Raw genomic sequence first — 17,503 nt, forward strand, 5'->3', positions numbered from 1 at the left:
AAAGAAAGACAGACAGAAAGAAAGAGAAAGAGAGAGGGGAGAGAAAGGGAAGGAAAGAAGGAGGGAAGAAAGAAGGAAGAGAAAGACAAGGGAAAAAAAGAAGGAAGGATGAAGGGAAGGAAGGTTGAAGGAGGGAGGAAAGGAAGGAAGAAAGGAAAGAAGGGAGGAAGGAAAGAAAGAAGGGAGGGAGGAAACTCTATAATGTCCTTTCTACCTAGTTTAGTCTGTTTGCAGGTGGGGTGAGTAGGGCATTTTGGTTGCTGCTCCCTCATTGCCCATTTCCCCACCCTGCCAGTGGCATCTCCATGAGGTCCTGGCTGGGGGCTGCCCTGTGGAGCCTGTGACCCTCCAACTGTCACCCCAGACCTCCCTACACCAGGTAAGTAACTGGGCATATACTAGTGGGACCAAGAGAGCAGTGCGATAGGAGGAGGGTGCTTTCTGATGAGGGTCAGAATGAAATGAAGGTGTGTGCATCTACTCTAGAGGCTCAAGAGAACCTGGATTCAGGTGCAGTCTCTTCCTAGCTGTGTGGCCCTGGGCAAGTCATTTAACCCTGTTTGCCTCAATTTCTTCAGCTGTAAATTGGGGATAAAAGTACCTACCTCCATGAATTCTTGTAAAGACCATATATAAGACAACTGTAAAGCATCTAGCATAGTACCTGGCATATAGTAGGCACCTCCATCTCCATCTCCCCTGGATGGATTGTTATCTACCCTCTACTATCTTATAGATGCATAATTATTTACATATTTCCCCCATTAGAGAGTGAGCTCCTTCAGGGTAGAGAAAGTGTTTCCCTTTCTTTGTACCCATGGTGCTTGGCATGGCACTTGGCACACAGTAGGTAATAAATGCTTGCTGGCATTGAGTCAAGGACCTGTCCTAGGTCAGAAGTAAGGACCTCCTCAAGTCTGTACACTTCAGACTTTGGGCAAGTCATCTCAGCTTTCTGGATCTCTTTCCACCTCTGTAAAATTGAGGGGCAGGTTGGGCTAGACATTCTTCTAAGGTTCCTTCTCCCTCTACACCCTGACACCCTGGGTCCAATTCTCATCCTCCCAATAGCCTACATCTGTGAAGGTTCTTATGTGGGAGCAGGTTGACCTCAGGTGGCCAGTTTGGGAATTACAGGGCAATGTGCTCATTCCTTCACCCCTACCCTCAACTCTTCAAGCTGGGGAAATAGAGAGGAACAGTATGAATGAGAGGCTTGTTCAAGGGGCCCTAAGCATCCTTTCTCTTAAAGTTTTTCAGCTTTCCCATGGGGCTTTGCTAGACTCATCCTTCCAGGATCCCTGCCATTTCCCACCCTTTGTAATATTGAACTTATCTCTCTTTCCCCAGGTCCACCACCTTTTTGAAATCTTGAAAATGGAGAGGATTTTGGTGACATCAATGGGTCGAGTTGTGGGTTTCATCTCCTGGGTGGAGGTACTAGGGAAGGGGAAGGGAGGAACTAGACAGAAGTGGACAGTGATTTGAAGGAACTAGAGTGGGTCAGTCAGTGAGTCTCTAGGCCAACTTCTTATCCAAGGGGCAACTCGGGTCTCAGGGGTTCCCAGGAGGAATTTGATTCTAAAATTTGGTTCTAGGTCCCAGTCCAGGTTAAGAGAAAAAAGAAGTTGGGGATAGAGAGGCACCATTATTTGGTCTTTGGGTAATGTCCCTCCATCCCCAAACAACACATACCAATCTTCTCTTCTCCTCTAGCTGAAGAAGGCCATTGCTGAGCTGGCGAACCCCCCAGCTCCTAAATAAGGTGATGTGGTGGAGGAGAAAGGTGTGGAATCCACCAGCCTCATACTGTTGGCTTAATCAAAGAACCAGGCTATTGCTTCTACTGCCACTTCCTATGTTGTTCCCAAAGGCTCACACACCCTCAGTTCCCTGACACAAGCTCCATCCCTAGCCTACTCCTGTCTCTACTAGGATCTAAAATTGCTAAAATCCACAGAGGTGATCTTACCCAATTCAGTAGGTTGTAAGTTCCTTGAGGGTAGAATAATTTTCTCTTTTTTTTGTAGAGTCCCTGTTTCTAGCACTGTGCCTTGTACATGCCTAATAAATTCTTGGTGAATTAAATAAAACACCCTCATTTTGCGAATTTGTGAAACTGAGATTAAGTGATTTGATCACAGTCATGCAAGGTGGGAGGTAGCAGAGCCCAAGTGTTCCCACTGGGCTACTGGGCAGAGGGCAGTGATAAGAGAAAGGTCCTCAGGTACATGTGGAGAGGAAGAGGGGAGCAGCCCCCTCTGGCACATGTGCCATAGGTTTGCCAATATGGTTCTAGAGAGAGGACTCCAGGATACTTGGAGCCTGAACCCAGATCCTCTGTTCATTGTATACTTTTTTTTGGCACTGTGCTTCCTTACCTACCTTTTAAAAAAAGACAAGTCCTAGGGGTCAGCTAAGTGGCTCAGTAGATTGAGAGCCAGGCCTGGAGATACGAGGTCTTGGGTTCAAATCTAGCCTCAGACACTTCCTAGCTGTGTGACCTTTGGTAAGTCACTTAACCCCCATTGCCTAGCCATTACCATTCTTCTGCCTTGGGACCAATCCATAGTATTGATTCTAAGGTGGAAGGCAAGGGTTAAAAAAAGTCTTTCCCCATCCCTCATACATCCAAATATCTTATATGATAATATACCCCAGTCTGCCCTTTCCCCTCCCCCAAGTTCTGTGGCTAAGGAAAATAAAGCTGAAATTCTGGGTGTCCAGCTTCCTTCATTTCAGCACTACAGATTTCTGGCCTTGGCAGATGGAACATTATCTTTTTTCTCAGCATAAGGTTGTCCTCAGGTATTAGCAAATCTTTGCTCTTTATCCTGCTGCTGGTCCCACCTGGCAACACTAAAATGGGGCTAAAAAGGTGGTGTCCATATACAAGGAAATAAAGCCTCAGTTGGTCAGTTATCCTAGCAAGCTACAGCTCTGGCCAAGACTGGCTTCCAGACTTTGTGCCTGCAATGTCTGCAGGGAGGTTCTCTTAAGTCAGGGACCCAAGAATTATCCCCACTGGTCCCCACCTCCAGGAGATCAAGCTGGCTAGCTACAGGACAAATCCACCACTTTAATATCTTCAAGAACATGGCGGGAAGGAGAAGGGAGGGATAGATTAGAGAGAGAGGAAGACTGTTCACCAAGGGGGCTCTGTTGGGAGACGTCAGGAAAAGTTCTCCAGCAACTCGGGAGCCAATTCCTGGGGTGTCCAGGAAGTGATATGGTGTGAGGATGGACAGAGAGTCACAGTGACAAGAGGGGGCCTTTAGCTGCCAGGGGAGGGGTTCCCCACCTTGTTGCCGGAGGGCAGGTGGAAGTGGGCAGGAAGAAGCATTGAGGGACGGAGGGGTTAGACAGCTTACCCCAGATAGAAGTGTGAGGTGTGGGGGGAGACTGAGAGTGAAATCCAGGGGTTAGGACCCATTCAATCACTTGCTATCTTCTAGTGCCCTCCATGCCTCCATGGTGGACTTCTCAGGTGCAACACTTTATGTCACAGAGCTCAGTATCCTGCTGGGCCCTAAGAAGAGGCTAAGAAAGGTCAGAGGCAGTGGGAAGGAGGGGCATAGAAGAGACCCCTGAGCCAGCTTCTGTCCAGTCTTACCCTCCAGAGTGAAAGGGAAAGGGAAGGGGCAGGGGGATATGGCTCCCATTGAACAGGGGGATAAACTGAGGCACCAATTGGTTTCCTAAGGAGTCTTCCTTCATGACTCCACCATGGCCCCATGCCTACCCACTGCCTAACTTGCTCATCTCATCAAGATGTCAAAGGACCCAAAGAGAGTCATGGGTCCAGCACTACAGCCCTCAACTCTAGACATTGGGAACTCTGATGCACCATGGGTCCCAAGCCATAGCTGATAGGGGCAAGCAGACCCCTAGTGGCACCCCTCGGTATGGTATGAGCATCAGGGCAGGGAAGTCAATGGGGTCAGTGAAGAAAGGAGGGGCCCCTCATCCTCCTTCCTTCCTCTGGTGTCCTTCTCTGGGCCATCCCAGTGCCAGCCTAGGGCCCAGCCTCAGTTATAGAAGACCTCATCCTCTGACAGGGAGCTGCTGTCCACATAGCGCAGAGAACTGTGGAGCTGGGTCTCGGGCTCTGCTTGGGTTTGATCTTCAACAGCTTCTTCTTCCACTTGTAGCAGCAGCTGCTGCTTTTGAGGGCTGGAAGGCCATGGCCCCACTGTGGATGGCTCTTCAGGTGAGTCCCAGTTCTCAGCAGGAAGGCCAGGAGCAGGGAAGGATGAAGAGAGAGAGGAGGAGAAGGCCTGGAGGCTGCTGTCCAGCAAGGGCCCACTCAGGAGGCTGTCCTGCAGGTAGATGCTCCCAAGGTCTAGAAGCCAAAGAGAGGAAGATTAGCATTGGGGCTCGCCTTCCTGACCTTGCTCCCCCTTTCCCATCACAGCCTCCCTATTTCTCAGCTGGGATCCCCTCCCTTTCCTCCAGTCTCCTCAAACCAGTATTCTGCTATTTATTGCCCCCCTTTCCTCATACATCTGCTTCCTCAGAATTTGCTCCCTCTAATCAGCACCATTTAGAATCTTTGTCCTCCTTCAAGACTGGTCTTGGGTACCACTCCTCTGTGAAGCCATCCTTCAGCCTCTCAGATGTACGTGCTCTCACCTGCCTCAGTTTACATTTTAGTCTACTTAATTAGCCTTGTATTTTATCCACCTGGGGGCATTAGAAGCTCCTGGAGAGCAGGGGCTGTCTTGTGTTTGATTTCCTCCTTGAGGCTGGTAGCCCAGAGCCTCCTCCTGAAGACATGCTGAGGGTCTGAAGTGAGTGATGTGAGGAGAGAACAGATGTGGGGAGAGTCAGTAGGGAAGTAGATACACCACACACATATCAAGGATGATCCAGGGAAATCTCTCATCTTCGGAGGCTGTGGCAGAGGTAGAGTGTGGGTGCCCAGCTCCAGCAGTGGTACCCCAGGCCAGCAGACCAGGGGCACATGGAGGGATGTTATTACTCTAGCAAACATCTTCTTGTCCAGGGTTAGGGAGGGAGTGGAATCCTTTCTCTAACACTGAGTTATTACCTTCATCATTCACTTCCTAAGCTTCAGGGGGTAGCAATATGGTTTAGAGGATTGAGAGCCAGGTTTGGAGATGGGAGGTCCTGGGTTCAAATCTGGCCTCAGACACTTCCTAGCTGTGTGACCCTGGACAAGTCACTTAACTCCCATTGCCTAGCTCTTACTGCTCTTCTGCCTTGGAACCAACACACAGTTAAAAAGGAAAAAAAACCATCCTAAGCTTCATAACCCAGGAAAACTGGACTCACCTAATCCAAACTGAATCCTCCTTTTATGATTCAGAAGGCAGCATTACACAGGGAAACTGAGCTGAGACTTTGGAACATCCCAGGGCAGAAGCGAGCTCTAACTCGTGAAATTTTCATTTACACCCCAGAAACCCTCTGAATCAGGTGACTTCTTGTTTTGTGATTTCCAGACTTATGAAAGTGATGGAGAAGGTGCCAATAACACAGAGTAACCTTAAAAGGGTTTGGGCTTCTCCATCTTCTCCGTCCCTCTAGCCTGGTTGTTAAACATTATACTCCTGTATCACTCTAGAACTCTTGCTTGAGCTCAGCAGGAGTGCCAAAGGAGGCTTAGGGAAATGAGTCATCTCCAGGTTGGAAGCCTGGTGTATGTGAAGAAGGAGGAGGAGAAGAGGAAGAAGAAGAGGAAGAGGAAGATTATAAGCAATTATGTAACACCTATTATGTGCTAAGCTCTGTGCTAAACACTTTACAAATATTATCTCATTTGATCCTCACGACAAATCTGAGAGGTAGGTGATATTTCCATTTTACAATTGAGAAAACTGAGGCAGACAGAAGTTATTAAAGGTGACTTGTCCAAGATCACTCAGCTAATTTGGTTGAGGTCAAACTTGAACTTGGGTTTTCCTGACTCAAGGTCCAGCATTCTATTCACTGAGCCCCATCTAGCTGGTAATATAATACTAAGCTGAGAGTATAATAATACTACTAATAAATGAGCATGTTATGGTTTAGAAAGTATTTGACATTCATGATCTCCTTTGAGCCTCACAATACCCCTGGCCCTATATGAGGCCAGTTTGGTTGGACTGATAAGTGTATGAAAGAGCACACCATGTATAGGTAGACTGAGGCTAGATTCTATTACTAACCCAGCTTTGCTTGCTACCAGGGACCTGGAGGGGCAGTGGGATGATGGGTAATTCTGGGTCAATAGAAATTCTGAAGGTACTAAAGTATATTTTCTAGGACATGTTCCCATGCTCCCACCCTCCCTCTCTTTACTTAGGGTCCCTCCTCTTCTCTTTTCAACCCTGATCCCAACGAGCCCTGGTCCTCCAACCCTAGAGGGTCTTTGCTCATGGCTCACAGCAATTTCTGGCCCCATGTTGCCTGGTGACAGGCACCTGGATGAAAGGGAGAAGCCCTGAGGCTGCTCTTGTCCTTGTCCCTCTTGGCAGCTTTCCTCTACTACCTCCCTGGTCCATTCCTAAAGGGGGCCTTCTATTGAGAAGATCCACAGACAACTAGGCTGGAGGACACACGGTCAGAGTTAAAGACGAAATCCTTGTCAACAATCTCATCATCCTCCCTCTGATGCCTCAGGGTGGCATAGAGGTGACCCTGGGCTCTCCAAGGCTGTGCCGGTGGAGTGTGGGACTTGGCAGGGTTTAGCAAGCTGGCACTATGTCAAACGTGGGAGAGTCCATTCAGCCCAGAGATGCTGGTCACCAGAGGGCTGGCCCTGGTAGGGGGATGGGGTTTTTTTAGACTCACAAAGATTGTCTATCAGGGCATGGGGCTTGGGGGGAAGGGGCTGCGACAATCTGTCTGGGTAAAAAGCAGGATGTAGGCTCTGACAAACCTTCCAAGCCTTCATGTAGAATGAGATGCCTGGGCATTCACTGAGTGTTTGATGCTTTTCCCACATTTACTATCACCTGTTTTATTATTATTGCTAATTATAATTATCATCATATTTATATACTGTTTTAAGGTTTGTAAACCACTTCATGTATGTTAGATTTTCAAAACATCCCTGTGAGGGATGGACTATCATCACCCCCATTTTATAGATGAGGAAATAAGCAAACAGAAGTTAAGTGACTTGCTCAGGGACATAGAGTAAGTGTCTGAGGAATTGTTTGAATTTGAGACTTCCTAACTCCAAGTGCAATAGTCTGTCCACTTAATTGGTCTTCTGAGGAAACTTCTGTTAAATCCTTGGGTCAAGGATTATTGTTCCCATTTCACAGGTGAGGAAACTGAGTCACTGACAAAGGAAGGGCTAGGCTAATCCCCTCATTTTACACATAAGGAAACTGATGTCCAAGGAGGGGAAATGATTTGGCCAAGCTTGCACAGGTAGTAGAGCTAGGAATTAAACCCAGATCCACTGACTTCAAATCCATGATCCATAGCCCCATGATTCCTCCTAATAGCTAGTATTTTTCTAATGCTTTAAGGCTGGTGATGTACTTTACATAGTATTTCACTGGATCCTAACAGAACCTCATCACTATTTATTTATTTTTTTAAAACCCTTACCTTCTGTCTTGGAGTCAATACTATGTATTGGCTCCAAGGCAAAAGAGTGGTAAGGGCTAGGCAATGGGGGTTAAGTGACTTGCCCAGGGTCACATAGCTAGAAGTGTCTGAGGCCAGATTTGAACCCCTGTTATTTGTTAATAGGAGTCATAATTATTCTCATTTTACAGATGAGAAAACTGAGTCTCAGACAAAGATAGTGAGTGCCTAGAGCAGGATTTGAACCCAGACCTGTCTGACTCCAAGGCCAATGCTCCTTTCACCAGGTTATATGGCCTCAAGAAGCTTCAATGGCCCTGTATTCCATCCAGGTGAAAAATATTAACTCCTCTGACTGCTGGGCATTTAATGCCCTTCACAATTTGGCTCTAACTTCCCTTTCCAGGCTGTCCACACCAATTGTTTCCTGGCATGCTCCCTCCATTCCATCCAAACTGACCAAATTATCCTCATGCAAATAAGCATGCACACAGAGTGTGGGCAAGGTGTGTCAGCAGCAAGGTGTGCCATTGCCATCTCCTAAATATTTGCACAGGCTGTATCCCAGGCTGGGGGCAGTTCAAAAGCCACCTACTGTTCTGATCTCTATAACTATGATCTCTGCATCACAAAATGATTCCACAGGGGCAGCTAGGTGGCTCAGTGATATCCAGTCTTGGAGATGGGAGGTACTGGGTTCAAATTTGTCTTCAGATACTTTTTAGTTGCGTGACCCTAGGCAAGTCACTGAATCCCGATTGCCTAGCTCTTTCCACTCTTCTATTTTAGAACCAATATATAGTATTGATTCTTAGAGGAAAGATAAGGGTTAAAAAATTATTCCATACCACCCATTATGTATTTTATATTTACTTGTCTATGTACATATAACCCTCCCCCCCACCCCCCGCCGTCCTCCAGTAGAATGTGAGCTCTCTGAGGGCAGAGGCTCTCATTTTTGTCTTAATAAATCCTTTTTGAATTAAATTAAATTAAATTAACCATCCATCTTCTTCTCTTCTTCAGTTCCCTCTCCCCCACCCAGGGGAACATACCCTGCAGTGGGATGACATCTTGGGAACTCTCTCCCTGGCACATCTCTTCATCTTCTATTGAGGACCAGGCACTCAATGTGGCTTCTGTGATGGCAAACTGTTCAGCAACCCCTGTATTGAGAAAGAGAGACCAGAACTGGAGGTGGCAGTAGATGCTGTCCTAGGTTCCCCTGGTGCCTGCAGTGGGGAGGTTCAATGGAGGGAAAATGGTAGACAGCCATCTCCCTAGATTCTTTCCCATACATGTCCAAATGACCATAAGCCCACTCAATGGTCCAATGCCCACCTAGCAATCCTATATCTACCCCATGATCCAATGCCCACCCAATGATCTTATTCTTATTCAATGATCCAGTGCCCAGCAAAAATTCTACTCCAACCATACTCAATGGTCCAATGCCCTCCTAACCACACTATGCCTACCCGGTGATCTTATTCTGATTCAACGATCTAGTACCCAGCAAAAATCCTATTGAAATTACACCCATGGTGCAATGCCCACCTAACCACCCTACGGCCATCCAGTGATCTTACTCTGATTTAATGATTTAGTAATGCAGAAAATTCCTATTCCAACCATACTCATGGTCCAGTGCCCACCTAACAACCCTATGCCTACGTGATGATCTTGTGTCCTTATAGTTGTCCAATGCCTACCTAATGATATTATGCTCATTCAGTGAACTAGTACTCACTCACCCAAACATTCTATGTGCATCTGATGGTCTACTTTTCATCTTACTTTTCATCCTATACCCATACAAAAACTTACCACACACCAAATGATCTGATGTCTATCCAATGACTTAGTACCCACCAAATAATAGTCACTGACATTTCTATAGTGTTGTGAAGTTTTTTTTAACCCTTAACTTCTGTGTATTGGCTCCTAGGTGGAAGAGTGGTAAGGATGGGCAATGGGGGTCAAGTGACTTGCCCAAGGTCACACAACTGGCAAGTGTCTGAGGTCGGATTTGAACCTAGAACCTCCCGTCTCTAGGCCTGACTCTCAATCTACTGAGCTACCCAGCTGCCCTATTGTGAAGTTTTCAAAGCATTTGCTTCCCAACAATCCTGTAAGATCAATAGCTTGGTTATAATTATTCTCATTTGGTAGATGAGGAAACCAAGGCTGATGAAGGTGAAGTGTCAAGATCAAAGCAGATGAGGGAGTCAGGATTTGAATCCAGGTCATTTGATCTTGTCCAGTGCTTCTTCTATTCCAGTCCCCCCTTCAGGAAGAAGTACCATATCTCAGGGCAGTTAGATAGTGCATGGAGTGCCAGGCCTATACACAGGAAAGCTCACCTTCCTAAATTCAAATCTGGCCTCACATACTTCCTATCTGTGTGACCCTGGACAAGTCACTTAACCCTGTTGGTTTTAGTTTCCTCATCTATAAAATGAGTTGAAGTAAATGGCAAACTACTCTAGTATCTCTGCCAAGAAAATCCCAAATAGGGTTACAAAGAATCAGATAGAACTGAAAAAAAACTGAACAACAGCTATGTCAGCTCAGGCTTCACTCAAGTCCTTTGCCCTTTGGCTTCAGCCCCCTCCCCCTGCTTCCACTGACCTGCAGCAAATCGGGCCTCCCTCAGCTCATCAGGGAGGTAGCTGTAATGTTCTTCCTCTGCTGGAGATGGGTCCCAGCCCGACTGCTGGGCACTCCAGCCCTTCCATTCGATCAGGTGGGCCACTCGGCCCCTAGCCATGGCTGTTGGCTTCGTGATGTGGTCCTTGATGCTTTGTACCACACCTGGACATGTGGGAAAGTTGAGTCAGTTGTCTCCCCCACTCCTAGACTCACCCATGTCCATTGATACCCATTCGATCATGGATGACAGATGTGGAATTACAAAGATTCCAAAGGCTATCTAGTCCCAGCCCCTCATTTAACAAAAGGGGAAACTGAGGTCCAGGGAGGGGAGATGGTTTGTTCCAAGTCATATAGAGGTAGTAAGTAGCAGAGGTAGGATTTAAACCCAGGTCTCCTACTATCATAACCAGAGTTCTTGATTCTATACTGCAATATTCCTTGTACCACCATCAAAAAATGCCAAAAATGTTGTATGTGTAATACTAGACCAGGTAAAATAGTGTAATAAGAAAATTTCTGGTTTGACTTTCTTCGGCTACTTAATTAAGATGAGTAGGTCATATAAATAGCTAGAGTCTGTAAAATCAAGTTGAGACATCAACTGTGGCCCTACTGTTATCTGGTTATCCCTGCCTTGCCTGTCTGTTTGCAGATTTATAGCTTGAAATATCCGATAGTTCTGGTGTTCACTGGCTAATGTTTTGTTTTATCCGATATGGTTCTTACTCATTGGCCATCTGTTCTTTTGTCTGTAAACTATCATCTTCCCTTATTTACTCTTTGAAATTCCATTGTCCCCAGCAATGGACAATGGACCCTGTAGAAGGTTACTGCAACTGATAAGGGAGTTTTGGGGGTGGAGCCAAGATGGTTAAGTAAAGCAGAGAAGCTGTGCTTAAATCTCACTCTCATCATAACTGATTCAGAGAGGGAAAAACAAATATACTCATTGGGGTATAGAATTATATCTTACCCTACAGAGAAGTAGAAGGGGAATAAGAAAAGGGATGCGGGAGTTAACTGGAAGGAGGGGGAAGTGGAGGGGCTGATAAAATCAAAACACTGGTTAGAAGGAACAGAGTGAAAGGGAATAGATCAGATTCAAAAGGGGAAAATAAGATGGAGGGCAATACACAGTTAGTAATCATAACTCTGAATGTGAATGGGATGAATTCACCCATAAAACAGAAGCAGATAGCAGAGTGGATTAAAAAACAGAATCCTACCATGTGTTGTTTACAAAAAACGCATTTGAGGCAGGGTGACGCACACAGATAAAAGGTAAAAGGCTGGAGCAGAATTTATTATGAAAATAATAAATGTGGGAGGAGATGTGGCAAAATTGGAACACTAATACACTGCTGGTGGAGTTGTGAATTGATCCAACCACTCTAGAAGGCAATTTGGAATTATGCCTAACGGATTTTAAAAGAATGCATGTCCTTTGATCCATCCATACCACTACTAGGTTTGTACCCCAAAGAGATAATAAAAAAGAGTTGCACAAAAATATTCATAACTGCACTCTTTGTGGTAGCAAAAAATTGGAAAATGAAGGGGTGTCCCTCAATTGGGGAATGACTGAACAAATTGTGGTATATGATGGTAATGGAGTACTATTGTGTTATAAGGAATGATGAACTGGAAGATTTCTATATGAACTAGAAGAACCTCCATGAACTGATGAAGAGGGAAATGAGCAGAACCAGGAGAACATTGTACACACAAAGTGAAACATTGTAGAACAATCAAACGTAATGGACTTTGTTATTAGTAGCAATGCAATGATCCAGGACAATCCCTAGGGGCTAATGAGAAAGAATGCTCTCCATATTGAGAGAACTGTGTGGGGAGCAGAAATACAAAAGAAAAAACATATGACATCACTTGTTTACATAGGTATAGGATTTGGGGTTTTGGTTGTAAAAGATTATTACAAAGATTAATAATACAAAAACAGGTATCAAATGATAACATTTGTATAACCCAGTGGAATTGCTTGTTGGCTCTGGGTGGGGGGAGGAAAGAGGGGATGGAGAGAAGATGAATTATGTAACCATGAAAAAATATTTAAAAATTTAAAAAAATAAAAATTTAAAAAAGGTTACTGATACTACAGCTTGAGGCTCACTGATGTTGTATGCAGTGAGTTCATGCTTGGATTCCAGTCTAGCTCTTCCATCCAAGGTCCTTTCTATCATATCACATTCTCTTTTAGAGGAGGGAGAAATTTCTGATTTTGAAGGAAGTTGAGGCAGAGCTTAAACTGAGCCTTTAAGATTGGATAGATAAAGGGTAATAAAGAAGGCATCCCAGGCAGAGAAAATGGCATGAGCAAAGGATGGCAACAGGAATGAGCCTGGCCCATGTTGTGGGAAGATAGAAGACTCTCTCATGACTCCTAGGCATGTGATCTGTGTCCTGTTGGTCCCAGCTCCTATTCTTCCACCCAAAAGCTGCAAAGTGGTTCATATTTGCCTCCCTGTCTTTGCTTCTGCATGAAATGACCATGAACTTTTCCCTTGCCCTCTTAGCACAGTGCCTGGCACATTGTAGACATTTGATAAATTACTGTTGACTTGATTCTTGGAGGACCAGCTTCCTGGCCCAGATCTTGTAGGGTATCTGGTGGAGGAGGAGGGAAAGCAGATCTAGTCAAGGGTCTGTACAGAGCCATCCATAGGGTGGGTCAACTGGGCCTTTGGTCTAGGCACCAAAATTTAGAGGGAGCTAGAAAAAGTTGAGCTTAACACTCAGTGTAGCTTTCTCCCAGGGCAATTGAAACAACTGAGTTTAGCAACTACATAAAAAGAATAATTAGGTAAAATAGGAAATTGCCTGTCTGTGGCAGTGTCTACCAGCTAAACTCCTCTCTAGCCCAGCTCCACACTGCACTTGCTTCCCTGCTCATCTAGCAAGTGGCTGTCTCGCTTGGTAGGATGAACTCAGTTTTGTGATATCTGTCCTAGGTGCTGAAATTTTCAAGCCATAAGGCTGCTCTGAGCCTTACTTACCCACCAAGGATGAGGTGGCTAGGGCAGCCACATTGTAGTTACTGGAACAAGCCTTGGACTCAGAGAGGAAGCCATTGGGAGTCCGGAAGCATTTCTGAAGGGAAAAGAGAAAAGGAGGGTCAATGGGCCTCCTAGTCCTACCACATCTTTCCCTCCTCCTATGCCAATGTACCAAGGCCATGGAGGGAGAGATGCCCATGAGGGGATATCCCAGGATTGGTAGGTCAAGATCCCTCCTGGTTCCCTATGTCCCAAATTTTCCCACAGGTCCCAAAAGGGACCATTGAAGGGTGACAGCATGCCAAGGGGCCAGACATAGGACAAGGACTTGATGGAAGGAGATCAATGCAAGTCAACTGACCTGCCAGGGATCCCAACAGAAATCCATTTGTTTTTCCTAAAATGAGATGAAGAAAGGATTCAGGCAGATCTAGGTTCCAAAAGAGAATCAAACAACTCAAGTCCCACTTTCTCCTGGTCCCCCTAAGCTCCTAGTGCCTACCTCTGTCTCTGTCTCTGTCTCTCTGTCTTTCTCTGTCTCTCTGTCTCTGTCTCTCTGTCTCTCTCTGTCTGTCTCTGTCTCTGTCTCTCTGTCTCTGTCTCTCTGTCTGTCTCTGTCTCTGTCTCTGTCTCTGTCTCTCCTCTCTCTCTCTCTCTCTCTCTCTCTCTCTCTCTCTCTCTCTCTGTCTGTCTCTGTCTCTCTGTCTCTGTCTCTCTCTGTCTGTCTCTGTCTCTGTCTGTCTCTGTCTCTCTGTCTCTCTGTCTCTCTCTGTCTCTCTGTCTGTCTCTGTCTCTGTCTCTGTCTCTGTCTCTCTCCTATTCTCTCTCTGTCTCTCTGTCTCTTGTAGTTATTAACATGCTCTTTCCTGTATTGGACTGTGAACTTCTTGAGGGAAGGGATTGGTTTTTTTTGTCTTTTTTTGTATTTTAAAATTTATAGCACCATTATTTGTATACAATAGATGCTGAATTAATGTGTATTGACTGACTGACTGACTGACTTAATGATTCCACTTATGCCCAGAAAGGAAGTATGGTCATTCAGTGGTCCCTGAAGGAAGTAAAGGGCCCAGTAACCAGCTCATCCAGTCAGGGATCAGGCCTCAGGGTCCCTCAGCAGATCTGGGGAGCAAACGTGGGTATTTATTGATGGATTCTGGGCTTCAAGAGCCTGGATAATTGGGAAATTGATAATTCATTCTATATTTATATTTCTATCTGGAAGGGACCTCAGAAGCCATCTAATCCAACCCCATCATCTTACAGATTAGTTAAACTGAGGCTAGAGGGAAGTTAAGTGACTTGCCCAGTCATAAAGAAATATCAACTGTTATTATTTTTCCAGGGCTTTAAGGCTTGGAAAACACTTTACATAGAATATCTCCTTTGATCTTAGCAACAACCCTTACTGTGAGGTAAGTGCTATTATCTCTATTTTATGTATAAGCAAACTGAGGCCAAGAGAGGTTCATTGACTTTTCCAGGATTACACAGCTAGTTAGTTAGTATCTGAGGGAGGATTTGAATTCAGGAGGCAAGTATCATATCAAGGATCCAAATCCAGGTCTTCTGACTCAAATCCAGCACATTTTCCAATGTGTCATACCAGGAACTTAGAAAAATCTTTTTATTTCTTCTTCTTCATCTTCTTTTTTTTTAACCAATTATATGTAATAACAAATTTCCACATCAGTTTTCCTAAGTTATATGATCAAATTATCTCCCTTCCTTCCTTTCCCTATCCCAGTGCTGGCAGGTAATTCGTTCTAGGTTAGACATGTATTATTATGCAAAACATATTTCCATATTGATCATTTTTGCAAGTGAGTAATCTTATAAAACCCAAACCCCAAGACATAATCCCAAATAGACAAAGGAAAAATCATCTGCTTTCATCTGCATTCTGACTCCAACAGTTCTTTCTCTGGAGGTGGAGAGCATTCTTTTTTATAAGTCTCTTAGAATTGTCCTAGACCCAATACCACTGCTGGGTTTGTACCCCAAAGAAATAATAAGGAAAAATGCTTGTACAAAAATATTTATATTGTGGTGGCAAAAAATTGGAAAATGAGGGGCTGTCTATCAATTGGGGAATGGCTGAACAAATTGTGGTATCTGATGGTGATGGAATACTATTGTGCTAAAAGGAATAATGAACTGGAGGAATTCCATGTGAACTGGAAGAACCTCCAGGAATTGATGCAGAGTGAAAGGAGCAGAACCAGGAGAATTTTGTACACAGAGAGAGATACACTGTGATACAATAGAATGTAATGGACTTCTCTACTAGCAGCAATGCAATGATCCAGGACAATTCTGAGGAACTTATGAGAAAGAACACTATCCACATCCAGAGAAAGAACTGTGGGAGTAGAAACACAGAAGAAAAACATTTGCTTGATCACATGGTTTGATGGGAATATGATTGGTGATGTTGATTTTGAATGGCCACTCTATTACAAATAGTAATAATATGGAAACAGGTTTTGAACAAACAATACATGTATAACCCAGTGAAATTGCTCACTGGCTCTGGGAGGGGGGAGGGCAGAAGGGAGAGAAAGAACATGAATCATGAAACCATGGGAAAATATTCTTAATTAATTAATTGATTGATTTTATTTTGAAAAGAATTGTCTTGGACCATTGTATTGCTGAGAGTAGCTAAATCTATCCCAGTTGGTCATCCCTTAATAATGCTGTTATTATCTACAGTATTTTCCTCATACCAGGAAGTTTTCCGGAACTTCATTTTACAGATAAGGATATTGAAATCTCAAAGCAAGCCCATAGCAGAAGCAGGATTCAAACTCAGATCCTTGGGCTATTTCAGCACATCGCTTAAATATCATAGATGTAAGAAGTCTAAAACTACAGAATTATCAAGGTTAGCAGAGAATCAGAGCCAGTCACAGATTGAATGGTGTCCCCCTTAAGGGGGAATATGGAGTTGAGGTGTAGTCTGGGGGTACAGGCAAATTGGGATATGTGATAAAAGAACATGGAAGTGTCATTTACCTTACTGGTGACATGGTCTGGAGCATCAGGGGGAAGGCAGCCAGAGGGAAGGCCTGGGGCTGGGCAATCTATGCCCCTGGGCAGAGGGCAGTCCTTGTGGGCACTTGTGAACAATTCTGGAAGGAGAAAAAGCATGAGTTAAAGGAACAGACTGAGACGGAGTAAGGCAGCATCTATAGGCAGAGAAAGAGGTGTCTGTGTGTGTGGTGGAAGATGCAGCCCAAGGTGGTACCTGACTTCCCCATCTGGCTTCCTGCTCCTGGGGTGGGACTCCACCAGAGCTCTGGTCTCAGTAGTATCCTGGGCTTGACTTTACACTTTAGACCCTTCCCTCAGAGGAGGTCTGAGCCATTAGATTCCCTGGGAATTCAGGGAAGACTGATCTTGCTGCAGCATCCAAAGAGAAGAGAGGCTCTCAAGGAGAGAGACTCATGGAATCTTGGATTGGGCAAGGATTTCCACCACCATGGAGCTCTCCTCCCTCCCCCTGCAGGAACTGGAGTTCCTGCTTCAATGTCCTTGACAAGTAGCTATCCAATCTCTCTCTCTTTTTTAAAAAAAACAACCCTTAACTTTAGCCTTAGAATCAATACTATATATTAATTCCAAAGGAGAAGACTGGTAAAGGCTAGACAACGGGAGTTAAGTGACTTGCCCAGGATCACATAGCTAGGAAGTATCTGAGGCCAGATTTGTATTCAGGACTTCCCATCGATGGGCTTGACCCTCAACCAACTGAGCCACCTAGCTGTATCCCATCGAATCAATTTTTTAAAGAGCTCCAATGTGATGCTGCCCCCCCAGCCCCCAGTCAGTTCCACCTTGGGGAATCTCTAAAAATCAGAAAAAAAATTCCTACTTTCTCAAGCTAAGAGATGCCTGTTGGCAACATCTACCCAACTGTTCCTAGTTCTACCAGCTGGGGTCAAGGAGAAAAAAGCTCATCCTTCCTCTTCATGACAACATTTCAACTCCTTGACCAGAGAAGTGCCCCCTAAGTAAGTGTTCTCTTCTCCAGGGTAAATATCCTCAGTGCCTTTAACCAGTCTTGGCTTGGCATCATCTCTCTTCCCTTCACCACCCTAGTGATCCTCCTCTGGACTGCTGCTCTCCAGCTTTACCAGTGTCCTTCCTACAGTCTTATGTCCAGATCAAAGTATCCCAGACTGGTCTGACCAGTGAAGAGAACAAAACCATGACCTCCTCCATTCTGGACTCTAAGCTTTTCTTCATTCAATCTAAGTTCACATCAGTTCTCTGAGCTGTTGACT

General features: G+C 45.0%; 2 protein-coding genes across 2 annotated transcripts in view; one reads left to right on the forward strand and one right to left on the reverse strand.

Moving 5' to 3' along the window:
• Window positions 1–2,110, forward strand: part of LOC123240979 (chloride channel protein ClC-Kb-like) — an 11,326-nt gene extending 9,216 nt beyond the window's left edge. Inside the window, exons 4-6 of the mRNA XM_044668688.1 lie at window positions 296–379; window positions 1,351–1,437; window positions 1,717–2,110. Coding sequence (XP_044524623.1) covers window positions 296–379; window positions 1,351–1,437; window positions 1,717–1,764 — 219 coding nt within the window. The 3' untranslated portion in view covers window positions 1,765–2,110. The remainder of the gene's footprint in view (window positions 1–295; window positions 380–1,350; window positions 1,438–1,716) is intronic.
• Window positions 2,111–3,807: 1,697 nt separating this feature from the next.
• FAM131C (family with sequence similarity 131 member C) overlaps window positions 3,808–17,503 on the reverse strand; it is a 105,275-nt gene continuing 91,579 nt past the window's right edge. The window contains exons 4-9 of the mRNA XM_044668689.1: window positions 16,233–16,348; window positions 13,576–13,611; window positions 13,215–13,308; window positions 10,177–10,359; window positions 8,601–8,711; window positions 3,808–4,342 (exon numbers count right to left, since the gene is read on the reverse strand). Coding sequence (XP_044524624.1) covers window positions 4,029–4,342; window positions 8,601–8,711; window positions 10,177–10,359; window positions 13,215–13,308; window positions 13,576–13,611; window positions 16,233–16,348 — 854 coding nt within the window. The 3' untranslated portion in view covers window positions 3,808–4,028. The remainder of the gene's footprint in view (window positions 4,343–8,600; window positions 8,712–10,176; window positions 10,360–13,214; window positions 13,309–13,575; window positions 13,612–16,232; window positions 16,349–17,503) is intronic.

Source organism: Gracilinanus agilis, chromosome 3 (assembly GCF_016433145.1).
Source record: "Gracilinanus agilis isolate LMUSP501 chromosome 3, AgileGrace, whole genome shotgun sequence".
Taxonomy (NCBI): Eukaryota; Metazoa; Chordata; class Mammalia; order Didelphimorphia; family Didelphidae; genus Gracilinanus; species Gracilinanus agilis.